This window comes from Oncorhynchus nerka, linkage group LG6, assembly GCF_034236695.1.
Source record: "Oncorhynchus nerka isolate Pitt River linkage group LG6, Oner_Uvic_2.0, whole genome shotgun sequence".
In the NCBI taxonomy this organism is placed as follows: domain Eukaryota; kingdom Metazoa; phylum Chordata; class Actinopteri; order Salmoniformes; family Salmonidae; genus Oncorhynchus; species Oncorhynchus nerka.
Window position 1 is genome coordinate 50,310,860 of NC_088401.1, and position 18,195 is coordinate 50,329,054.

General features: G+C 44.3%; 1 protein-coding gene across 3 annotated transcripts in view; it reads left to right on the forward strand.

Annotated features, from left to right (window-relative positions):
* The window catches only part of LOC115130555 (serine/threonine-protein phosphatase 2A 55 kDa regulatory subunit B gamma isoform), a 21,492-nt gene extending 3,681 nt beyond the window's left edge, over positions 1-17,811 (forward strand). Inside the window, exons 2-10 of one of the 3 annotated variants that reach the window (XM_065019622.1) lie at positions 881-1,041; positions 4,313-4,410; positions 4,614-4,779; positions 5,204-5,316; positions 9,650-9,827; positions 11,789-11,953; positions 12,744-12,913; positions 15,687-15,778; positions 15,939-17,811. In XM_065019622.1, coding sequence (XP_064875694.1) covers positions 960-1,041; positions 4,313-4,410; positions 4,614-4,779; positions 5,204-5,316; positions 9,650-9,827; positions 11,789-11,953; positions 12,744-12,913; positions 15,687-15,778; positions 15,939-16,218 — 1,344 coding nt within the window. In that variant the 5' untranslated portion in view covers positions 881-959 and the 3' untranslated portion in view covers positions 16,219-17,811. Of the gene's footprint in view, positions 1-880; positions 1,042-2,312; positions 2,587-4,312; positions 4,411-4,613; positions 4,780-5,203; positions 5,317-9,649; positions 9,828-11,788; positions 11,954-12,743; positions 12,914-15,686; positions 15,779-15,938 lie in introns of those variants that run through there. The other 2 variants (XM_029661822.2, XM_065019623.1) reach the window with 2 other exon arrangements.
* Positions 17,812-18,195: the final 384 nt, after the last annotated feature.

The following is an 18,195-nucleotide window of genomic DNA, read 5'->3' on the forward strand; positions in this document are numbered from 1 at the left end:
TTCTCCTGACGTTACTCATTACATAGGCTCGTGATGAACAATTAACAGAACTATATTCGTCCCTATTCAATAACTTTTTGTCTGTGTCTGTGTTTATGTGCGTGTGTGCGTGTGTGCGTGTGTGTGTGTGTGTGTGTGTGTGTGCAGGGCTCCACATTTTTTTTGTAGTAGTGTTTGTGTTTTTCTGTCTGTTACTGTATATACAGTATGTGTTTGTGTGCATGTCTATCTTTTAGTGTGTGTGTTTGCTGTACGTGTGTGTGTATGTATGTGTGCACACACAGCAGTGTATCTGTAGCAATGTCAGGATCGAGGCCTCTCCAGTCTCCAGGGGTTTTCTGCCCTAGGCGCAAAGAGGGGAGGATATTTCACCCCCTCACACTTTCCCCCTGTCCCACTCCCCCCCCCCCTCCTCCTGCCCTATAGAGTTTTTCTCTCTCGCTGTACAGCACTCTCCTCTCCTCTCCTCTCCTCTCCTCTCCTCTCCTCTCCTGTCCTGTCCTGTCCTGTCTTGTCCTCTCCTCTCTTCTCCTGTCCTTTGGCGGTGGGTGCCAGGACAGTGGCGGTAGGATGGTGAAACAGACATGTTAATGATAATAAAATCACCAATGATCACAAAACCATGACAACGTGCATGATTTGTTTGAATCAGTCACTACAGTACTAACAATGTCACCATTACTTTCATAGTAGTGCAGATGAAGGAAAGTAGACACTTTAGACATTTGAGATGCACCACAAGTCTACCTCCCTCCCTCCCTCCCTCCCTCCCTCCCTCCCTCCCTCCCTCCCTCCCTCCCTCCCTCCCTCCCTCCCTGTGTAATCCCTTTGGATGGTTCTGATGCAGTGTAATGGAGACCCTACTGCCCCCCTCTTGCAGGGCTGCTCGTGGCTTTTGCCTGAAGAGCCCCGCCCCACCAGGCCCCGCCTCCTCCCCTCTCCCGGACTCCTCCCCCAGGATGTTGAACCCCATCCAGGTCCTGTGCTCCGACATCACTTCCCTCTCCCTGGAGCCCGAGCCGTTTGCCTCTTACACTGAAGGTGTGTTTATACTGTATACCGTATAAATGAATGACCAATGAATCACTTATTCAGATACATCGAGACCCAGAGCACTGTGTGTGTGTGCGTGCTGGTGTGAGTAAGTCTATATGTCCGTCTGTGTGTGGCTTTGTGTGAGTGCGTGTACGAGGGACTGTCTATTTGTCCATCTGTGTGAATATATGTGGGACTGTTTGTGTCGAGTGTGTGACTGTGTGTGTGTCTCTGTGTGCATCTGTCTATGTGAGTGTATGTATCTCAGCGTGTATGTGTGTATGTGTGTGTGTGTGGGTGTGTGCGTGCGTGCGTGTCATTGATTTCCTGAAATAGAGTTTGACCAGACGAACTCCAGTCTCACAGAGGACGTGTCTTTTCCTACAGTCATTATCGCTGGAGTCAGTGCTGTAGGGCAGAGGACTGTCCCTGCACACACCTATCCATCCATTCCTCATGGGGATATTAGACAATAGACAGTATATGATGGATTATGAGATGCGTATCTATGGATAATATGGATTCGGTATAGATACGGTATAGTTCTGACATAGAATCTAATCCTTGACATGTATATATGAGTATATACTGTAGATATATGACATATCAGAGCTCTCCTCTCTCTCTCTCTCTCTCTCTCTCTCTCTCTCTCTCTCTCTCTCTCTCTCTCTCTCGTGCTAATAGATCGTTTCCATAACCAAGCATCTCCCTCTTTATTTTGGAGGGTGATGGAGTGTATGTGGACAAACACGTACAAACACACAGCCCCGCCCACACACACACGTCCCCTGCTGGGTGTCGGGTTTGGTATTATTAGTTTGACCATGCTGTTAAGAGAGTGGTATTGGCAGTAATGTTTACCCAGACCAGAGATTGCTATAATTGGAACAGTAGGACGCCCCATCCTCCCCTCGTTCTCCCCCCCCCCCAAAAACGGACTACCTACCCTCCTTATCGACCCTTCAGCACTTTGTGTCCGTGTTGGTGTGTGAGTCACAGTGTGTGCATTTGTGCTTATGTGTTGTTGTGTGAAAAGTATCTCATGATTTGGTTCTGTGGGCTGAGATTAGTGTGTGAAGGACACGTGTGTGCTTATGTGGTACTTTTGTGAAGGACATGTCCATTAGAGTGCGCGTTTGGATGTAACAGAGGAGGCTGGTGGGAGGAGCTTCACCACCATTCCAATCATTCCAGCCATTACAATGACCCCGTCCTCCGACACCTCTTCCCACCAGCCCCCACTGGTATGTCTGTGTGTGTACGGGGACAATGCGTGCTTGTGTATGTGCTCAGAGTGTAGTTAGGCGACGAGTTCGTCAGTACGGCCACTGTACCAGTGTTCTGGATCTCTGGGTCGGTGGGTCCTGATGGTAATTGAATGGGAGACCAGGCCTGCTATGACACCACAGGACACATCCACTCAGCTTCCCACTGCGCCACAGAGCCGTGATATGGACTCTGCAGGGACTCTGCACGGGGAGGGAATCTCTGCTTGGACCAACAGTGCTACTGCGGTGCACTTCCGTAGGGTCGGTGATGTGTGTCGCAGTGGTGAGAGAGAGAGAAAGTGCTCCATACTCCATCTAGCTACTGTATGTCTGCTCCCTGGCGATGCCTAGACGAGCTCCATGTGCGTGTGCTTGGAGAAACTGTACGTGCCGTGTGTGTGCGCGCGTGCGCGTGCCTTGATGTGTGTGCTCTGAGATATATGGGCGTTAGACCTACTGCGCATGTTCTGTGAGGTCTGGGTGTCCTGTGCGTTGTGTGTGTGTGTGTGTGTGTGTGTGTGTGTGTGTGTGTGTGTGTGTGTGTGTGTGTGTGTGGAGGCCCGTGCAGTGAGTTGCTGCGACGGCGCTCCAGATTTAATTTGGGCTGTTTGTGGGCTAGGTACGGCAGGCCCATTATGTCCCCCAGATTGATGATTCCTGCTTCCCCTGCTACTGTCTTCCTCTCCTACCGGGCTGCTGATGCTAGAGCCAGAACACTTCAGCCTGTTGCCATGGCAACCCCATGCACGAGAAATACCCCCCCTCACTCCTCCAGTCCTACACTCCCCTGTGCACACACACACAAACACGCAAACACAAACACGCAAACACAAACACGCACGCACATTGCCTGACAAACAGTGGAGCAGAGAGAGAGAGGGAGTGAGCGAGAGAGACAGAGAGAGGGAGAGAGACAGAGAGAGAGAGGGAGTGAGCGAGAGAGACGGAGAGAGAGAGGGAGCGAGCGAGAGAGACAGAGAGAGAGAGACAGAGAGAGAGAGGGAGCAAGCGAGAGAGACAGAGAGAGAGAGAGACAGAGAGAGAGAGGGAGCAAGCGAGAGAGACAGAGAGACAGAGAGAGAGAGAGCGAGGGAGATAATTATTTTCATAACAGCTGTTGTTATTATCAGTACTATGATTTATAGACACTTTACTAATGGTTAATGGTTTATACACCGTTTATAAGCAGACCTCCTAATTCAAAAAAATGACCTATTATCAATAGAACCAGTTAGGCTGTGTGCACCCTCAGTGGGGTCGGCTCCATCCGGATGCATCCGTATTTTTAGGGGAAATGGAACGCGAGCCTGTGAAGCGACTTCCACTTCTGGGCGTTAACAAGGCGACACTCCGTCTTAACTCCTCCTCCACATCCACTGGATTGGTTGAACAGTGTAGAAGACAACCTCTACCGACAGTTTCCTTTTCTTTTTCTCGTCAGGCCATTCAAACTGAATCAGGCTTTCCACTGACTGTGAATACCACTGTAATCTAATGTCCGATTGAATCAGTCAGTGGTAAGTAAGAGATGCTTTCTGACAGGAAGGTCCCTGTCTGCTACAGCAGGCCTTCTCCTCCTCAGACTGGCCTGTAGTATCTCTGAAAGACACTGGGACGGTTAGTGGAGTTCGGAGGGTTAGGAGAGTTCACGTAGCAACATTCGCTGTTCACTGTTCAGTTTGTAGCTGGGCATCAGTGTTGTCGCAGTATGTCAGAAGCAAGCTTGGATAATAACACCTGTGTCTGATGTGAGATTGTCTGTGTGTGGGTGTATATTTGTGTGTGGGTGGGTTTAGTTAAATTTTCATTTTTATTCATTTATGTCGCTACTTGCTGCACTGTTGGGTGATGCTGCTTTACAGTGCCAGCTGATAATGAACAATTCATTATGGTGAATGTTTATCTTCGTTCTGTTTGCTTATAGCTACTCTTTGTCTCCCTTCTCCATTCTCTCTCCCTCCCATCTCTCCCCATCTCTTTCTCCCTCCCTCTCTCTTTCCCGTCTGCAGCTGATATCATCTCCACTGTAGAGTTCAACCACACTGGAGAACTCCTGGCCACAGGGGATAAGGGGGGGCGAGTGGTCATCTTCCAGAGGGAACCTGAGGTAGGTGCACACACACATACAGCCACCCACGCAGACCTGGCACTGGGTGTGTTCATTCGGGGTTCGGGTCAGTTTTTAAGCAACTTCGTGAAATAACTACAGTTCAGATTGAATTGACTCCAGCACTACGCTACACGCGCGTGCGTGTGTGTGTGTGTGTGTGTTGGATCTAACTCTCTCTTTCGCTCTCTGTCTCGCTGCAGTGTAAGACAGAGCCGTACTCCCAGGGAGAGTATAATGTCTACAGCACATTCCAGAGCCACGAGCCGGAGTTTGATTACCTTAAGAGTCTGGAGATCGAGGAGAAGATCAACAAGATACGATGGCTGCCTCAGCAGAACGCCGCCCACTTCCTCCTTTCCACCAATGGTGAGGGACCTCTACCTTAGCACCAGGAAGCTATTAGAATGTTAGTGTAATAGCATGGCAATATCATCCATACATTGTCAATGTAATTCCCATATGACCTGCTTCATACACTGGTAGATGGTCATAGTCTACATTGAATCTACCTATCCCTCTAGCTTTTTAACTGACCACAGATGAGATGATTTGAAACATATGATAGTTGATTGCCGTGTCTGTCTCTCAGATTAGATGGTTTGAGGCATATGATTGGTGAATTATCCTGTGTCAGACAAGGCTGTTTGAGGCATATGCTAGGTTCATTGTGCTGTCGGTCCCTCAGATAAGACGTCTGAGGCACATGATTGGCTGATTGCACTGTCTGTCTCTTAGATAAGGCTATTGAAGTTGTATGATTGGTGTATTGTGCTGTCTGTCTGTCTATCAGATAAGACCATTAAGCTATGGAAGGTGAGTGAGCGGGACAAGAGGCCTGAAGGCTACAACCTGAAGGATGAGGAGGGCAGGATAAAGGACCTCTCCACTGTCACTTCACTACAGGTAGACTCATCTTATTTTCTCATCGTATCTATCTATCTATCTATCTATCTATCTATCTATCTATCTATCTATCTATCTATCTATCTATCTATCTATCTATCTATCTGTCTGTCTGTCTGTCTGTCTGTCTGTCTGTCTATCTATCTATCTATATGTCTATCTATCTATCTATCTATCTATCTATCTATCTATCTATCTATCTATCTATCTATCTATCTATCTATCTATCTATCTATCTATCTATCTATCTATCTATCTATCTATCTATCTATCTATCTATCTATCTATCTATCTATCTATCTATCTATCTATCTGTCTGTCTGTCTGTCTGTCTGTCTGTCTGTCTGTCTGTCTGTCTGTCTGTCTGTCTGTCTGTCTGTCTGTCTGTCTGTCTGTCTATCTATCTATCTATCTATCTATCTATCTATCTTATCGTTATCATGTCACCCTGGACCTTTCTTTCTTTCTTTCTTTCTTTCTTTCTTTCTTTCTTTCTTTCTTTCTTTCTTTCTTTCTTTCTTTCTTTCTTTCTCTTCCTATTGTATCTACAGTGCCTTGCAAAAATATTCACCCAGCTGGTGTTTTTCCTATTTTGTTGCATTACAACCTGTAATTTAAATAGATTTTTATTTTTATTTAATGTAATGGACATACACAAAATAGTCCAAATTGGTGAAGTGAAAATAAAAAATGTACTTGTTTAAAAAAAGAAGAAAAAAAAGTGGTGCATATGTATTCAGCCCCTTTGCTATGAAGCCCCTAAATAAGATCTGGTGCAACCAATTACCTTCAGAAGTCACATAATTAGTTAAATGAAGTACACCTGTGTGCAAAGTGTCACATGATCTAAGTATATACAGTGAGGGAAAAAAGTATTTGATCCCTTGCTGATTTTGTACGTTTTCCCATTGACAAAGAAATGGTCAGTCTATAATTTTAATGGTGGGTTTATTTGAACAGTGAGAGACAGAATAACAACAACAAAAATCCAGAAAATTTCATGTAAAAAACGTTATAAATTGATTTCCATTTAATGAGGGAAATAAGTATATGACCCCCTCTCAATCAGAAAGATTTCTGGCTACCAGGTGTCTTTTATACAGGTAACGAGCTGAGATTAGGAGCACACTCTTAAAGGGAGTGCTCCTAATCTCAGCTTGTTACCTGTATAAAAGACACCTGTCCACAGAAGCAATCAATCAATCAGATTCCAAACTCTCCACCATGGCCAAGACCAAAGAGCTCTCCAAGGTTGTCAGGGACAAGATTGTAGACCTACACAAGGCTGGAATGGGCTACAAGACCATCGCCAAGCAGCTTGGTGAGAAAGTGACAACAGTTGGTGCGATTATTCGCAAATGGAAGGAACACAAAAGAACTGTCAATCTCCCTCGGCCTGGGGCTCCATGCAAGATCTCACCTTGTGGAGTTGCAATGATGATGAGAACGGTGAGGAATCAGCCCAGAACTACACGGGAGGATCTTGTCAATGATCTCAAGGCAGCTGGGACCATAGTCGCCAAGAAAACATTTGGTAACACACTACGCCGTGAAGGACTGAAATCCCGCAGCGCCCGCAAGGTCCACCTGCTCAAGAAAGCACATATACATGCCCGTCTGAAGTTTGCCAATGAACATCTGAATGATTCAGATGACAACTGGGTGAAAGTGTTGTGGTCAGATGAGACCAAAATGGAGCTCTTTGGCATCAACTCAACTCGCCGTGTTTGGAGGAGGAGGAATGCTGCCTATATGACCCCAAGAACACCATCCCTACCGTCAAACATGGAGGTGGAAACATGCTTTGGGGGTGTTTTTCTGCTAAGGGGACAGGACAACTTCACCGCATCAAAGGGACGATGGACGGGGCCATGTACCGTCAAATCTTGGGTGAGAACCTCCTTCCCTCAGCCAGAGCATTGAAAATGGATCGTGGATGGGTATTCCAGCATGGCAATGACCCAAAACACATGGCCAAGCCAACAAAGGAGTGGCTTAAGAAGAAGCACATTAAGGTCCTGGAGTGGCCTAGCCAGTCTCCAGACCTTAATCCCATAGAAAATCTGTGGAGGGAGCTGAAAGTTCGAGTTGCCAAACGTCAGCCTCGAAACCTTAATGACTTGGAGAAGATCTGCAAAGAGGAGTAGGACAAAATCCCTCCTGAGATGTGTGCAAACCTGGTGGCCAACTACAAGAAATGTCTGACCTCTGTGATTGCCAACAAGGGTTTTGCCACCAAGTACTAAGTCATGTTTTGCATAGGGGTCAAATACTTATTTCCCACATTAAAATGCAAATCAATTTCTAACATTTTTGACATGCGTTTTTCTGGATTTTGTTGTTGTTATTCTGTCTCTCACTATTCAAATAAACCTACCATTAAAATTATAGACTGATAATTTCTTTGTCAGTGAGCAAATACTTTTTTCTCTCACTGTATACACCTGTTCTGAAACGCCCCAGAGTTTGCAACACCACTAAGCAAGGAGCACTATGAAGACCAAGCTCTCCAAACATGTCAGGGACAAAGTTGTGGTGAAGTACAGATCAGGGTCGGGTTATAAAAAATATCTGAAACTTCCCACGGAGCCCCATTAAATCCATTATTAAAAGATGGAAAGAATATGGCACCACAACAAACCTGCCAAGAGAGGGCCTCCCACCAAAACTCACGGACCAGGCAAAGAGGGCATTAATCAGAGGCAACAAAGAGACCAAAGATTACCCTGAAGGAGCTGCAAAAGCTCCACAGCGGAGATTGGAGTATCTGTCCATAGGACCACGTTAAGCCGTACACTCAACAGAGCTGGGCTTTACAGAATAGTGTCCAGAAAAAAATAAGCAAACATGTTTGGTGCTCGCCAAAAGGCATGTGGGAGACTCTCCAAACATATGGAAGATGGTACTCTGGTCAGATGAGACTAAAATTTAGCTTTTTGGCCATCAAGGAATACGCTATGTCTGGCGCGAACCCGACAACTCTCATCACCCTGAGAACACCATCCATGATGCTGCCACCACCATGCTGTGGGGATGTTTTTCATCGGCAGGGACTGGGAAACTGGTCAGAATTGAAGGAATGATGGATGGCGCTAAGTACAGGGAAAATCTTGAGGGAAACCCTGTCTTTCAGAGATTTGAGACTGGGACGAAGGGTCACCTTCCAGCAGGACAATGACCCTAAGCATACTGCTAAAGCAACACTGAGAGTGGTTTAAGGGGAAACATTTAAATGTCTTGGAATGGCCTTGTCAAAACCCAGACCTCAATCCAATTGAGAATCTGTGGTATGACTTAAAGATTGCTGTACACCAGCGGAGCCCATCCAACTTGAAGGAGCTGGAGGAGTTTTGCCTTGAAGAATGGGCAAAAATCCCAGTGGCTAGATGTGCCAAGCTTATAAAGACATACCTCAAGAGACTTGCAGCTGTAATTGCTGCAAAAGGTGTCTCTACAAAGTATTAAATTTGGGGGATTGAATAGTTATGCACGCTCAGGCTTTCTACATTTTGCATCTTCAAAGTGGTAGACTTGTTGTGTAAATCAAATGATGCAAACCCCCCAAAAATCTATTTTAATTCCAGGTTGTAAGGCAACAAAATAGGAAAAAGGCCAAGGGGGTGAATACTTTCGCAAGCCACTGTATGTTCTGTATCTATGTTATGTCTGTGTTACATGCACACACACACACATACACACACAAACACAGACATGTATGCACACACACACACTCACTCACACACGCACGCGTTCTAGGTTGGACAGCATAAGTAGGTCAGTGGTGCGTTTATAAAAGTGGGTCATTGGCACAAGGTTTATGTATGTTTGTCTGCTTGGCAACAGTAAATACTGCCAGCTGTTATGGCCAGAGAAAATAACAGACTATCGTTTTCTCCACAAGTGATAATATTACATTTTTACAGGTATTCCTAATGGTTATATCTCTGTGGTTTTCCATTTGTGCTCTCTTTAAAGATACAATTATTTCAAAGCTCCCATTTTGGACAAATCTTGATTCTATGAATGTAAAACCTTATTTGATCTCATAATTTGAGTCTACTCACCACATAGTACATTTCTCTGTGTTTTCAGACTGTATCTTCTGTGTTGTGTTTTCAGACTGTTTCTTCTGTGTTGTGTTTTCAGACTGTATCTTCTGTGTTGTGTTTTCAGACTGTATCTTCTGTGTTGTGTTTTCAGACTGTATCTTCTGTGTTGTGTTTTCAGACTGTATCTTCTGTGTTGTGTTTTCAGACTGTATCTTCTGTGTTGTGTTTTCAGACTGTATCTTCTGTGTTGTGTTTTCTGACTGTATCTTCTGTGCTCTGTCTAGGTGCCGGTGTTGAAGCCCATGGATCTGATGGTGGAGGTGAGTCCTCGGCGTGTGTTTGCCAACGCCCACACCTACCACGTCAACTCCATCTCCGTCAACTCCGACCACGAGACCTACATGTCAGCTGACGACCTGAGGATCAACCTCTGGCATCTGGGCATCACCGACCGCAGCTTCAGTATCCTTTAGATCAGACAATGGGTCAAAAAACACACACACGCACACACACACACACATGCACACACACACGCACGCACGCACGCACGCGCGCACACACACACACACACACACACACACACACACACACACACACACACACACACACACACACACACACACACACACACACACACAGATTCCAACCGAACACACACAGTGATGTGGGGGAGGGGAACGGTTGCCGAGGAGTGAAAATTCAGCTTAATGAATTATTAAAACTGTTCCATGAATATTTCACTCCTTTTCTGGATTATAGTGCGGCTGAATAGAACACACACACACTCCTCGCCCCAGACAGTATTTGCGTTGGTACAATTCAGATACATTTGAGATTATCCTCCCACTACCTCTAGAGGTGTGTATGTGTTTAATAGTATTTGCATTGATATCAGTGTGTTTACGCATATCATTTTGAATATGTACTGCATGTACAGTACCAGTCAAAAGTTTTAGAACACCTACTCATTCAAGGGTTTTTCTTTATTCTTACTCTTTTCTACATTGTAGAATAATAGTGAAGACATCAAAACTATGAAATAACACATAAGGAATCATGTAGTAAGCAAAAAACATGTTAAACTAATCAAAATATATTTTAGATGTTAAATTCTTCAAAGTAACCACCATTTGCCTTGATGACATCTTTGCACTCTTGGCATTCTCTCAACCACCTTCACCTGGAATGCTTTTCCAACAGTCTTGAAGGAGTTCCCACATATGCTGAGCACTTGTTGGCTGCTTTTCCTTCACTCTGCAGTCCAACTCATCCCAAACCATCTCATTTGGGTTGAGGTCGGGTGATTGTGGAGGCCAGGTCATCTGATGCAGCACTCCGTCACTCTTTTTCTTGGTCAAGTAGCCCTTACACAGCCTGGAGGTGTGTTGGGTCATTGTCCTGTTGATAAACAAATTATAGTCCCACTAAGCGCAAACCAGATGGGATGGTGCATCGCTGCAGAATGCGGTGGGAGCCATGCTGGTTAAGTGTGCCTTGATGTTTTTTACGACTGCACTTGAAGAAACTTTCAAAGTTCTTGAAATTTTCCGGATTGATTGACTTTCATGTCTTAAAGTAATGATGGACTGTCGTTTCTCTTTGCTTATTTGAGCTGTTCTTGCCATAATATGGACTTGGTCTTGTACCAAATAGGGCTATCTTCTGTATACCACCCCTACCTTGTCACAGCACAACAGATTGGCTCAAACAAAATTCCGCAAATTAACTTTTAACAAGGCAGACCTGTTAATTGCAGGTGACTACCTCATTCCAGGTGACTACCTCATGAAGCTGGTTGAGAGAATGCCAAGAGTGTGCAAAGCTTTCATCAAGGCAAAGGCTGGCTACATTGAAGAATCTCAAATATAAAATATATTTATAGATTTGTTGAACAATTGTTTGGTTACTTTATGATTCCATATGTGATATTTGTAGAAAAAAGTAAAAATAAAGAAAAACCCTTGACTGAGTAGATGTGTCCAAACTTTTGACGGGTACTGTATGTGTACTATGTTTTTAATCAAACACAAACACACAAAATCAAATTAGTATGTATGCTGTATTATATTGTATATTATAAACTGGGTGTTTTGAGCCCTGAATGCTGATTGGCTGACAGCCGTGGTATATCAGAACGTATACCACGGGTATGACAAATAATTTATTTTACAGCTCTAAGTTGGTAGCCAGTTTATAATAGCAATAAGGCACCTTGGGGTTTTGTGGTATACGGCCAATATACCACGGCTAAGGGCCTGTATCCAGGCGTTCCGCATTGCGGCATGCATAAGAACAGCCCTTAGCCGTGGTATATTGGCCATATACCACACCCGCTCATGCCTTATTGCTTAATTGTTTAATTATTATCACAATGTGTGTGTATACAGTACTATCTGCTGTAGTCCTGAGCCCCTGTGCCCCAGACATTGTGGACATTAAGCCAGTGAACATGGAGGATCTGACAGAGGTGATAACAGCAGCAGAGTTCCACCCTCACCACTGTAACCTGTTGGTCTATAGCAGCAGTAAGGGAACTCTACGGCTCTGTGACATGAGAGAGGCCGCACTGTGTGACAAACACTCCAAACGTGAGTACTCACACACACAGACATAGACATACAGACAGACATGGCCTACCATCAGACATACACACACATTTTGTTCTTCTATCCTTGTGGGGACCTAAAATTGATTTCCATTCAACTCTAACCCGTAACGCAAACCTTAGCCCTAAACCTAACCCCTAAGCTTAAAATAGACGTTGACCTCATGGGAACATGGGAAATGTCCCCACTAGGGACAACAAGGATAGTAAATTATTTTACTATCCTTGTTGGGGCTTTTAGGTCCCCACAAAGATAGAAGAACCAACCAACACACACACACACACACACACACACACACACACACACACACACACACACACACACACACACACACACACACACACACACACTTTAACTACTTTATTTGAATCCACCAATCAAATTTACATTAAAAAAGGATCCAAACATTTAAAAGAATGTATGTAGTTCTGTCCTTGAGCTGTTAATGTTCTGTATTATGTCAGGTTTATGTTGTGTGTGGACCCCAGGAAAAGTAGCTGCTGCTTTTGCAACAGCTAATGGGGATCCTAATAAAATACATTGACAAAAGGTATGCAATGCACTCAAGAGTACAGAAAGCACCTCTTTCTCCAAACAGCTAGGCTGCCCACGACAGCTGTAACAGAGCCCTACCTAGCCAACTGCTTCGCCTTAGTTTTTGGCAGACCCGCAATCTGGAGGCCGCACGCACGCCTGCCCGCACGCACACACACACACACACTACCCCCACCTCTACCCCCAAACACTCAACCCCTCTCCTCTTCTCCTCTAGTGTTTGAGGAGCCGGAGGACCCCAGTAACCGCTCTTTCTTCTCGGAAATAATCTCGTCTGTGTCGGACGTGAAGTTCAGCCACAGCGGGCGCTACCTGCTGACCAGAGACTACCTCACCGCCAAGGTGTGGGACCTCAACATGGAGAACAAGCCCCTGGAGATATATCAAGTGAGGAGCCCAACTTCACTATCAGCACAGAGACATAGACAGTATAGTATTACTATCACAGAGACATAGATAGTATACTATTACTATCACAGAGACAGTATACTATTACTATCACAGAGACATAGACAGTATACTATTACTATCACAGAGACAGTATACTATTACTATCACAGAGATATAGACAGTATACTATTACTATCACAGAGATATAGACAGTATACTATTACTATCACAGAGGCAGTATGCTATTACTATCACAGAGACAGTATAGTATTACTATCACAGAGATATAGACAGTATACTATTACTATCACAGAGGCAGTATGCTATTACTATCACAGAGACAGTATAGTATTACTATCACAGAGACATAGACAGTATACTATTACTATCACAGAGACAGTATAGTATTACTATCACAGAGACAGTATAGTATTACTATCACAGAGATATAGACAGTATACTATTACTATCACAGAGGCAGTATGCTATTATTATCACAGAGACAGTATAGTATTACTATCACAGAGACATAGACAGTATACTATTACTATCACAGAGACAGTATAGTATTACTATCACAGAGACAGTATAGTATTACTATCACAGAGATATAGACAGTATACTATTACTATCACAGAGACAGTATAGTATTACTATCATAGAGACAGTATGCTATTACTATCACAGAGACAGTATAGTATTACTTTCACAGAGATATAGACAGTATACTATTACTATCGCAGAGACAGTATGCTATTACTATCACAGAGACAGTATAGTATTACTATCACAGAGACATAGACAGTATACTATTACTATCACAGAGACAGTATGCTATTACTATCAGAGAGACAGCATAGTATTACTATCACAGAGATATAGACAGTATGCTATTACTATCAGAGAGACAGCATAGTATTACTATCACAGAGATATAGACAGTATACTATTACTATCACAGAGACAGTATAGTATTACTATCACAGAGATATAGACAGTATACTATTACTATCACAGAGACAGTATAGTATTACTATCACAGAGACATAGACAGTATACTATTACTATCAGCACAGATACATTAACCTAATGTAGCAGGCGTAAAATAAACGGCTGAAACTAGATCCCCTACATACTAGTCTTGACGAGAAGACAAAAAACTGACCCGGGGGGGGGTTTCTTTTCTGCACTGTTCAACCAATCCAGTAAATGTGGAGGAGGAGTTAAGATGGAGTGCCGCCTTGTTAACGTCCAAAAGCAGAAATCACGTCACAGGCTCTCTTTCCAGAGACTACAGAGACGTAGACAGTGTGTGTACTGTTACTATTAGCATATACAGTAAAGCTATGCGAGTGTGTGTGCGAAGCAGACGTGGGTCAAATATGTATTGACATATTATTAGGATTGTGGAAACTGTCGAATAAGCCACGCATTGATGTCAGTCGGGGAGATCTGTCTGAAAATGGAATTGGATGTTTTCGGAGCTCAAGTTGCTGGGCTCTCATATGCATGTGTTTCGCATGTGTGTGTAGCGTGTGCTACACATGTTTAGCCTCTGGGCCTGAATGTCAATGCCTGTATACATACATAGGGTCTACTACCACTCACGTTGCTGATAGCAACTTCATTGAGGAAAAGTTGTACTTACTAGGACTGTGATATGTGGTTGTCTCGCCTAGTTCCCTTAAGATGAATGCACTAGCTGTAGGTCAACCTGAATGAGAGCCTCTGCTAAATGACTAACATTGGAAATACACTGTGTATGTAACATCTGTACATGTTGTGTATGATACACGTGTTCCTGTATGTTCAGTGTGTGTTTAGCATGATTAAGGAAATAATGAGTGCACATGATACGTGTGTAGTGTGTCCATAGGTGTGGGCGTGTTGTGTGCGTGTGCCCGCGTAGTGTGTGTGTGCCCGCGTAGTGTGTGTGTGCGTGCGGGTGAGGCATGCTCTGCTGTGCAGTCAGGAGTGGGTGGTTAAGATGCGCTGGTGCTATTTATAGCCAGGAGCTCCACTCATAAACTGCACTGTGAGAGGAAGAGGGGGGGGGGGGATACCTTACTGAGACCTACCCATATCTGCAATGCAGCAAGGAGACAGAGAGAGAGGTGGGAGATGGGTGGGAATGAGGGACTCTCAAACTCTGTATTTCCTCATTTGGCTGTGTTTACTCAGGTACACCCTCCATTGAAATGAATTGGGAAAGGGAGGGGAGGGAGAGAGAATGAGGGGGAGACAGAAATACTAAAAGGTCCAAAAGGAAAGAAATGGGGGTGGAGAGGGGTGGGTTGTCAGGGGAGAGAACAGGCAATGTTCACTTTAGCACAACATATTTTCATCGGTCAGCGAGAACGGTATGGAAACAAACATGTCAATATGGTTTGATTTACAACCAAACTGTGACCATGGTTTGGTCGTAGAGGGATTGACCATGAATTGACCGTTGACCCTATGCAGAGAATCCATTAAGCTTAGTATGTATAAAGATATCATTGTACATTTCACGCCCTTGCATCACCATGCACAGAGAGACAGAGACAGAGAGACAGAGAGAGAGTGTGTGTGTCCGTGTCCCCTAAATGGATTCGATTACGTGGTTCAGTAGTTCTCCACATTCTCGGAATGAATATCCTGTGTTAACATTAGTTGACAGAGCTATGTCTGTGTGAGTACTATGCCGTGGATTCTGTGTCCGGTCTGTGTGTGTGTGTCTGTGTTGGCTGTGAGCGGTGTGTTGATTAAATCTTGGTGTGTGTTCCTGCAGGTGCATGATTACCTCCGCAGCAAGCTGTGCTCCCTTTATGAGAACGACTGCATCTTTGACAAGTTTGAGTGTGCCTGGAACGGCTCAGACAGGTAGGCGAAGAGTGTGTGTGTTTTTTTATGTTTGTTGCCCTTGCCGTTTTTACTACCCCTTTAATCGTTCAGGGAGTGAATGTGTGTGCACTTTGTGTTCAGAGTGCATGAGGGCAGAATTGGGCTTCTAGAGTCTTTTCTATCCGTCCCCCTCTCCCAGTGTGATCATGACGGGGGCCTACAACAACTTCTTCCGGATGTTTGACCGGAACACAAAGCGTGACGTGACCCTGGAGGCGTCCAGGGAGAGCAGTAAGCCCCGGGCCGTTCTCAAGCCTCGCCGCGTCTGCCAGGGCGGGAAACGTCGCAAGGATGACATCAGCGTGGACAGCCTGGACTTCACCAAGAAGATCCTGCACACGGCCTGGCACCCCACGGAGAACATCATCGCCATCGCTGCCACCAACAACCTGTACATCTTCCAGGACAAATTCAACTAGGAGATGCACGGCCGAGAGAGGGAAAGCGCAGGAGGCTGGAGACAGACACACACACTCCAGACGACAGGGCGCTATTGTGGAGACACACTCCAGAGTGCTCAGTCCCTGCCTCCCACACTTCCAACTAATGAAGTCCCCCCCCCCCCCCTGAAATACTGGATGGACCCACCTCGCCCTAGGGCCAAACAGGGGGAGCTGAATTACCCAATGAGAATGATGTTGATTTATGGTTTCTCTTAGTCTTAATCATGGATGTGTTGACCTCTGGATTGTGGCTGATCTGATTGTGTTTGTTTCGCTATTGGTCGTTTTTTCATTCCGAGGGATTGACCTCTCGGCAGGAGGAGCTTTTACATGTTGTCTGTCTTTTTCTGTTCATCTGCCTCATCCTCTTCTTCCTCCTCCTCTTCTCTCCATCTGTTTCTGTACGTTTGTGCTCAGTTCAACCCCCCAGTCCCTCTCCTACACTCTTAGAAAAAAGGATTGGTTCCAGGTAGAACCCTTTTGGGTTCCATGTAGAACCCTCTGTGGAAAGGGTTCTGCACGAAAGCCAAAATGGCTATACCTGGAACCAAAAAAGGTTATTCAAAGGGTTGTCCTATGGGGACAGCCAAAGAACCATTTTAGGTTCTAGAGTGTTTCTAAGAGTGTACAGTCGGAATTGATCCTTGACGTTGGTGTAAAAAAAACCTTTGTGGTTTATTATAGTTTTTCACAGTTAAAATCACCAATTCACATATTTTTGTAAATTCTCGTTTAATGATGGTGGTAATATGAATGGTGATGATAATGACCGTTATTGGTATACGTATAACAGTGACATGTCACAGTTGGACTTGGGTTCCACTAGGCTGTCTGTCACAGCTTGGTGACATTTACTCCTTACGTTTCTGTTGATTGTGGACACTGCTGGGGATCTCGGCGGTGTCGTGTGCCACTTTGCAATGAAACACAATTAATAAAGCAAAAACAAAGTCCAACAATCAAGCAAAAAAATAATATGCTGCATGATGAACAAAAATGATGTGTTTATATACATTTACTGGCTGCCTTTCTAATCATAAACAGGCTGTAAAAAGGCTTCTGGAGCTCTGCCTCTACACAGCACTAGTTACCATAGACAACAACAACGAGCTCCTTTTGTTTGTGTTTACAAGACACAAAAAAGCATGTTTAACAGTGTTCGGGTTTTTACGGTGTACATTTGAAATGAAGCCGAAATAAAAATCAGTTAAAAATGAAAAAGAAACTGAACCAGAGGAATTGGGATTGTTTTATCAGCGTTGTTATCTAGACCTTTAAAAAAGGGGCTGATCCGTTTGTTTCGTATCAATATGTCCCAGAGCCAATCATCTGTAATGATGATGCTGTCCATGACAATGTGAGAGAGATTATTGCACTCTTCTCTCCAGCAATTGCATTTATATATTTTTGGAAACATCACTTGTGTTTGATTCCGAGTCCCGCTGCCCTGGCATTGATTCACATCTTCTTTTTTTGTTCACGTATTTTCAAGAAGAGAAAGTCAAATGAACAATTATAAATATGTTAATATGTCCCCCCCCCCTGAATAAAGATTTCAACAAAATTGCATTCTATGGGTTAGGGTTAGGCTGTGGTGTGTCTGTTGAACGGCTGTCACTGCAGCCAAATCAATTCTAATATGACCACTAATCAAATCGCTTTTCATTCATGTATAGTGCTTAAAGTATTAACTGCTGTCTGTGTACTTTGTAGATCCAACAGTCTTCATATGGCTCAATAGATTTGAAATACATCACTAGGGATTACATGATATCACTAAAACAAATCTGTGCTGTAGCCTGGGGAACCACCTAGTGTTAATACACTGTCATTACATACACTAATGAAGCAGAATCAGCACTGTGTGTGTGTGTGTGTGTGTGTGTGTGTGTGTGTGTGTGTGTGTGTGACCTCTTCTGATGGACAAGCTGTCCATAGCTCTGGAGAGTGTAA